The 8380-nt window shown below is 40.9% G+C and overlaps 1 protein-coding gene across 1 annotated transcript; it reads right to left on the reverse strand.

Moving 5' to 3' along the window:
* Window positions 1–4445: 4445 nt before the first annotated feature.
* On the reverse strand, window positions 4446–7704 carry socs3b (suppressor of cytokine signaling 3b). The gene is given in 2 exon segments (XM_057359340.1): window positions 4446–6666; window positions 7474–7704. A coding segment is annotated over 1 exon segment (675 nt). The 5' UTR covers window positions 6493–6666; window positions 7474–7704; the 3' UTR covers window positions 4446–5817.
* Window positions 7705–8380: the final 676 nt, after the last annotated feature.

Below are 8380 nucleotides of genomic sequence, written 5' to 3' on the forward strand. Positions count from 1 at the left end.
TTTAATTTGCACTTTAAGCCAAATTAGACAAAAATGTCTACAAAAAAAGTAAACATAAACATTTCCTCTGTTTTGCCAAAAAGGAAGCCCCGCCCTTAACCCTGTCTATTAGCTGAACAAATGCTGTTATGTCTGGCACCGTCAAGTTGCTTAAATTGCAACTGCGTTCTATGGTACGGAAATGACATAAGATCAATTGACCTGACAAACTAGTGTAAATCACATATGATATTAAGACATGTTTTAAAGGGTTCATCAAATATGCAATGCATGCAATTTCTGCTTTTTTAGTGAGGTGAATAAGTGCAAATACACCAATATTAAAGATACTTTCTAAATACACAGTACACTGAACGTTGTAATACCATACTGTGTGTCATTTAGTAAATTTATCTTGTTTTAAGTTTCAAGTTTTATTTGTCAAGTGCACACATGTCTATATGTACATTAACATGCTTGGTGTACGCCTCAGGCATTCTGCAGCAGTACCATATAATAAAATATATAAAGAATAAAAAAATAGTTGTTTTAAGGATGTTAAATATTTTTACTTGAACGTTTTACAAGACAAAGAGTTGATTTATAGAATAACAGAGCAGAATCAGCTATTTGGTTGCTGTGGTACTTTTATAGCCTACACTTTCTGTGAAATATGCAAATAACAAAACTTGACATTTGGAAAACTCGCACAGCGAATTTTAATAGTGCAAGGGTGTGTGAGCGTATGCTGTCTAGTGCACATGCCAAGATCGCCTGTTGCCAGTAGACCGGGACCTGCAGTTTTCCATGCTGATGATGTCATTGAAGTGCAAACCATAGGGCAACAAAAGTACTTCGGAAACACACAAAGATTTGACATCATTTGTTAAAGCGGAGGAAATAACAGGAGAAAGAAGGATAGATAGAAAAAAAAAGACGTAACTTTTACCAGAAGCACACTTTGTCTTTTAATGACAGGCAGCCCAATGTGTTTGTTTGCAGCTCATTTCTTACACAATGTTTTGATTCTGCTATAGACAGACATGATTACAGACTTTACAAAGATGTTGACAAAAGTGTGTTTCGCGTAAAGGACTATCCTCCTCTATCTTCGACACATGTAGCTATGTCTGTGTGCGCATACGCAGACGCACATTTGCAGAATCTTCCCTGGGCCCCTGCAGAGGCCAGGATGTATAAAAAATGGCCTCGCATTCTTTTCCTGTTAAGTCAACCACAATATGGAACTGACACACGAGAGAACTGGATGACTTCCCAGCACACACAACCCCTCCGGAGTCCCGTTACTTTCAGTCATTTAGTGAGACATACACAAGCACGAATGCACATGCATTCACTTATTATGTCCACGAGAATTACGAATAAATTATCTGTTGATCGTAATATTCTGTGTACTTATCGGGGTATCAAGATAGCCTGGCTTACGGTAAATGTACAAAATTCAGGGAAGTCGAAACATAAGCATATTTAGACACATGGAGAGCAAACTCAGGGGGCATCTTATGTATTCCTTCCCCAGCATTACAGTAAGCGAATCAGAAAAAAAAGATGTGGAGAGGTCACAGAGGTGATTTACTGTAAAGCCGGTATTGATAGCAGTTAAACATAAACATCCTGTGCATGAAGAAATGCAGCGGCTGTTATTCTGCATGCATGCTTTCTCATAGGTACAGGATAGCTGATTATAATGTTTGGCCATGTGATTTTTTATCGGAAAAAAACTAAATAAACACTGTTGTTTTGGGTGGAAGGTTGTCAGGAACTTTCTGAGCCCAGGGGCTTTGTGTTTGATGGGCGTTGCCCTGACCAAATGGGGCATGGACTCACTGACTGGAGCTTTGTTTTGAAAACACGAGGGAGGGAGGAAGGACCGAACGAGTGTGAAGAAAAGGCGGAGACTTCCCAAATACCGTAAAAAGAACATAGCGGGAGATACCACTTGGAGTGGAGTTATGAGAAGTGATTGTTCGACGGTCGCCTGTGGGCATGTTAACTGTTTAATGAAACTTTCTCGTAATCTAGGCAATCCACGGAGTAAATCTCTTTCTTTCTTGTACCTTGCACTGGCCCTTCTGCAGAAACACATGTGCTGACTCTCCCGTATGAATGTGAATGGAATTTACCCATAATTCTCAAGCACAACTAGAGTAAAAGAGACTTTGATAAGCTTATCTTCAGGAAATGGACACGTGTGTCAACATGAAATGCTGATAACAGCCGTTACACTTGATAAATAATCTCGGAGTACTTTTGCACTTATAGATTTGCATTCGTCTTGAACTCAGAACGGATAGGCTTTTCATGCAAAACAGTATGTGAATTGAAAAATGTAGATGAAATGTTTGATTAGTGAATAAGGACTACTAAATTTTAATGTTTGATATCTATTTGCTTTTATTTATTAGATGCATGTATTTTCATAGTTTATTTAGCTGTTATTTTTACAGTTAGTCAAAATGTTATTTCAAAATCGGCAGAAATGACCACACCTCTGCAGTCCAACAAGTATTTTAACTACACTCTTAAAAATAAAGGTGCTTAAAAGGTTCTTCACAGCGATGCCATGGAAGAACCATTTATGGTTCCATAAAGAACCATTCCATCAAATGTTCTTTTAGGAACCATCTCTTTCTTACCTTTTAATAATCTGAAGAACCTTTTTCACCACAAAGAACCTTTTGTGCAACAGAGAGGTACTTTAGATGTTAAAGGTTCTTTATAGAACCGTTTAGACAAAAAAGGTTCTTCTCTGGCATCGTGAAGCACCTTTATTTTTAAGAGTGCATATAATGACAAGCATAATAATTATTTAATTAAAGGGCTGAACTGTATCATGAAGAAAACAGCAGAGTATTTTTAAGTGGTGTTGGAGCTTTTGTCTTGCTAAGATTTAAAAGTCTGCACTGTCAGAAATCATACGGCCAGGCCCTATTGGGTTTGCTCAGGAAGTTTATCAAGGCTTATTGATTTGTTTTTCACTTAGGCATTTAATGGTTTGTGAGTTACTACTTTTACAATGTGTTAATTACCGTCTAATATGAGAACAGTGAACTGATAAAAGCCTTTACTTAAATGGAGAGTAGAGAAAATTAATTATAGGGGTTAATTCATTAATTAAGTGGAATAGCGCAGGTCGCCTGAAGTGCATAAACTGCAAAAATCTCACTTTATTCTCACTACATACACTTGAACTTTTCTGCTGCAAGAAATTAAAACGTGAAGACAATGTCTTAAACGTTTACTCGAACTGACTCTGTTTCAATCCCAGCACTATGGGGCTCACCGGATCGGGCTATCAGAAACTTTGTTGGGCAGTTCTTCAGTGTCTGCAATCCCAGATGAAAAATGCACTACATGTACTTATTTTCACATACTATTAATATACAAAAAAGTTTTAGTACTTCTTATGCTCAAATTAATATCTAAGCGTTCTCAATCATGCTATTGTGAGACACCATGACTAGAAGTACAAAAAATGATATTTTTAGTGTATTAAGTACAAAATTAATGTGTGACAGTAGAGAGCACTTTAAGTACTTTATAGAAGTGTACTTAAATAAAGTGTACTAAAGTGCACTTTTTACCTGGGATGTGTGTGCTAGTGTTAAATATGTGCGTGTTACTACATATATCGTTTTTGAAAAATAAGATTATGTCAATTTAAAGCATAAATCAAAACAAATGAAAAGCTGGTTGTATTTTGTGGGCCCTAAGGAAAACTTTTAGAGCATCTGCATCACACACGGCCATGTTCCAAACTTGTGTAGAGTTCTTTTGTTAACATAGAAGGTCTATAACTCTCTAGAATCTGTGTAACACAAAAGTACATCTTAGTACTTTTGTACACAGTACAAAAGTACATAGATGGGTACTTTCATTGCATCTCTTCTTGCTAGCCCCTAAAATATAAAATGAGATGTCTTTTGTGTTCTACAGATTACTGAAAAATTACAGGCATTTGAAACTGCACTAGGATGAGTGAATAAAGAGTGAATTTTCATTTTGAGTGATCTATCCCTTTATCTTAAAACTGACTTTGTGAAATACATATTAGTGATCAGAATTGGTTGTTTTATGTTTACTTCCCGCTCATAAAACTGAAATGATTTACCTGTAAGGAATGAGGGATAACCACGAGTAATAGATACAGAATACACTGTGAAAAGAGATGTAGAGAGCGAGGCAGATGGTTTAATGTTGATCAACAGAGAATGCACTCAGACACATCCTGTACACACACACACCTCAAGGTAAGCCTCAGGCCTGTTTTTATGAAAACAAGAGCAGTTGTGGTATTTGCATCGGCGTATATGCGCGTGTGTAGGCAGAAATGCTTTCTACAGCAAATGCCACATTGAAATCTTGCTTATTTCAATCCTGAGGCCTGAGAGAACCTTTGCCTTCTGACATCACATTTTCTCAAGAACGCGAGGCACTCGGTGGAATGCATTTTGTAAAAATAGTGCTCTTTAATATAAATTATGGAAATAGTTTATAAATATAAATATGTGCAAAGTTTCTTGCTGCATTTTCTATTTTAATGCCTTTGTTTTTCTGATCTTCAAGCTTGCACTGGCGGTCATCAGACCAGATCTTAAGACGAGACATCTTTATAAAAGACAGAGTAAAACACATGCTGTCCCGTTGGTGGCCACACATGTAAACATCTTGATTTGACAAAATATGAAAAAAGACAATCTACAAGTTGAACCATAAGCCCTTCCATAGACTCATAATACATTCAGTGAATAGCAGATTTTAGTCCTGCTAGCCAAACAAACACTGTGTCATTGTTATTGAACAAGAATGGCGAAGCCTGACTGTTTTTTTATGCGCACAAAGCACGAATGCCTCTCCGTGTGATCGGAGAAGCATAGTTCTTCATGCCAGACGCCACAGTAAATCAGCTGAAGGTTTGTCATACTGTGCTTGTATTTGTTTCACAGTATGTGAAAGTCAATTCATGTATATGTTTACATTTCATCGTAATTTAGCCATGTTCACTTTTCCTAGCACAAAATGAAACTACTGTTTGCATTGGTTCCCGTCAAAAACAAAGTAACAACAGTCCACTGAGCCGTCCTCAGGGGCCGTCTTCTCCAGAGGGGGCTGAGAGAGGTCAGAGGCCAAAAGCGTCCAAGAAACAAGCCTCTCGTCTGGTTTATCTGTTCTTTAGTCCTCTTCTTGATGCTGCACAGTCCACAGAGCAGACGCAGCAGTGTCAGCTGTGAGCGGTAAGTAGCCACCCCGTTTGCGCCCCCACGCCCACTTATGAGGCAATTACACTTGGCAAGAAGCAGTGGAAATGTGTGCGTCATCGCAAACAACCGGCTCTTGCTCAAACACGGAGGGCTGGAGCTTTCCTTCCAGGAGAAAGTCAAAAACGTCAAGCTGGATAAAACAGATGGCGAGAGCATCTCCCGATCGATGGGCGAGGAGCTGGATCGTAGCCACAGCAGCACACTTAACTCCTGTACTGATCAACTATCACTTGTGTTTATCTTCAGCAGTTTGTCTTTGAGACTGGCCACTAGAAAATTGAGGCTCATCCTGTCAATAGCAGCTGAGATGTCAGATCCTGGCAGCAGCCCAAATGACCAGGAGTACGTATCTCACGCTGTCCTTCAAATGGCAGCCACCTGCCAAAGTTCACAATCCAGAGGTCGAAGGCACAGCTGGCCTGCAATACTGACAGACACAGAGGTCTGGAGCGAAAAATCTCCAATCACGCAATTCCACTGAACTGTGAGCATTTATTGGCACACACATCTTCTGCCCGTGTGGCTCTTTCCATCTAAAACACATCTGGAGCTCTAGCTAGATAGGGGCATCGTACTCCTGAAGGAACTCTTGGAGTGTCTGAGGCAGCTGGTCCCGTTTGGTGGACACGTCTATATGGCCGTTTAAAGTCTTGCGACACAGGTGCTGCAAACTGGACATGCTGGAGGCCAGTGGACGCAATAGTTCCAGAGGGATCTTCTCTCCACCAGAGTAAATGAAGTACGCACTCCCATCCGCTGACCTGCCACCGTCCGCATCGCTGCTCCCCTTAGCATGGACCATGGATGAGGTCCCCGTCCCTTTTGAAGATGGCATGTAATGATGGATGAGTTTCAGGACGCAATCGAAACGCGGCACCGCCTGCTCGCTCCGCGGGTCGGTCTGCAGGAAGAAAGAGCGGGAATCGCACTGGATGCGCAGGTTTTTGGTGCCGGTGGCCGTTTTGACACTGAGAGTGAAGAAGTGGTGGTTGTCTGAGCTATCGCGCACCAGGAAGGTACCCGGGGGCTCTCAGCTCAGAAGCGAGCTGGCCTCCTTCCCGCTCACCGTGCTCCAGTAGAAGCCACTCTCTTGAAGTTTGCGCACGGCCGCGAGCACCATCTGATACTGCGCCTCTGAACTGAAGGTCTTGTACCGGTGGGGGGGCAGGCACATGCCGCCTTCAAAGGGGCTGCTGCTCATGACGCTGTCAAACCTGCTGTGCGTTACCATGGCGCTCTGCCCACCCCCTGTACCGCCCGGCAAGCACTGGTGCTTAGGGTCCAGGGCCGAAGGGCCGTCCCAGCCGGGGTGCTCATACACCGGAGAGCACCAACACAACGCCCAGAGTTCTGACGCCTCTTCCACATTCAGAACAAGTGATGTCTCGGTGGGTATGCGAGGTAGCTAAAAGAAGGAGAAACGAAAATGTCAGCATGTATCGAACAACAGATTCGGGTGCCTGCAGACTACCGACATCCGCTACATCAGGCCTCATTCATAGTATTAACAACTGGTCACATGTGTTGAATATCAGCCCAACCCCTCCGAAACATCACATGCACCTTTTCACAAAAATAAAACCTAAGTATATTCTAAAAGCCCTATTGGTAAAGCATTGCGTTACGTCATGGGTTTGAATCACAGGGAATACATGATAAAGGTACATTGAATGCACAGTAAACTGCCTTGGATAAAATCGTCTGCCAAATGCATAAATGTAACCGTTTCAATGATGCAATTTTCCTGTTTTGAGATGAATTAACTAGATGGCAATCGAAGCCGTATTTTTAGTTCAAGTAAACCCGATATTCACTCGGTCTATTAGAAAGCGGGTTATGAATGAGGTCCTCCAGTTCGTTGTGAATAACCCAATTCCTCATTCATGACACACGGGCTCTGGCTCCTGTTACACTGTAAATACCCCTTCACTCTTTCTTACTGGAATAGATCAACTTATTCAGGTTACATCGAGGCCGTTTTAGTTCGACTGGTACACAAATGTAAGTGTAAAACCCAAGCGGACTTTAAACAATAGAAGAGTAGAACACGAAATAGCAGTTTAGTTTAGTTTGACGTGGATACAATGTAGCGCCGCATTTAACGCGACTATAATGTTTAAGTCGATATACAAGTGAAACGGTCCACAGACACACAAATGAGGTTTTTAGAAATTTAGATGAGGAAAAAAACAAGCAAAACCTTTGTATTTACCTTCACAGGGTTATCCGACTCAATCTTGGAGTTTTCCTAAAACATAGCTCCCTTTGTGAGTCCCATGCAAATGTTTATACAAAATGTGCCTTCTTTAAAAGGGATAAAGATCAGTTTCATGTCAGTTGTTTAACAGTTGATCGGTGATCAGCTGTATTAAAGTCTATCAGAGGTAGTGAAGGTATCCTACTCCTTGTTGCATGGAGTTGAAGTACCGAGTACCGACTAATATTTCTTTAAGGCTCCTCCCATCGGTGTTCCAGTAAAGCAACCACACACACACACACAGACACGCAAGTGGCGGATTGCCAATAAATAATCAGCGTGACCCTTTTTTACGGGATTTCTCCCCCCTCCCTTCCCTGTTCACACAAGGTGAAAAAATTGCATTGCCCTTGCGGATAGAAATGCGGTCGGTGTGTTATGACTGACCACACATGTTGCATATTATGCTGTTTTATTCACACTCAATTTGATTTATTCATTTGATTGATTGGTTTTGCAGAGCCGGAGTATAATGTAATTTACGGTCATCCTCACGGGTGCATGACGGAACATTCAGTTTTCAGGAAAAGGGGTTTTGCAGAACATTTTGCACTCATTTAACTCAAGTTAAACGGTATACACATTCAAATAAAACACACAGTCTAGTACAATACAGTACAGTACAGTGCAGTACAATATAGGCTACTATATATAATAAACTGTATAAAAAATTGAATATATAGACTCATGTTGGTACTCTATTTACTGGATTTGTTCCACACGCCATCTATAGGAAAAGGGCAGTAAACAACATTAACTCCTGTGGACATCATTGGGGTATTTTTTTTACTAATCATCGTCTGTCAGCTTTGGATAGTTTTAAAGTGAGAGAATGTATTGTACACATTCATAAGTGTAATGG

Source organism: Triplophysa rosa, linkage group LG18, assembly GCF_024868665.1.
Source record: "Triplophysa rosa linkage group LG18, Trosa_1v2, whole genome shotgun sequence".
NCBI lineage: Eukaryota > Metazoa > Chordata > Actinopteri > Cypriniformes > Nemacheilidae > Triplophysa > Triplophysa rosa.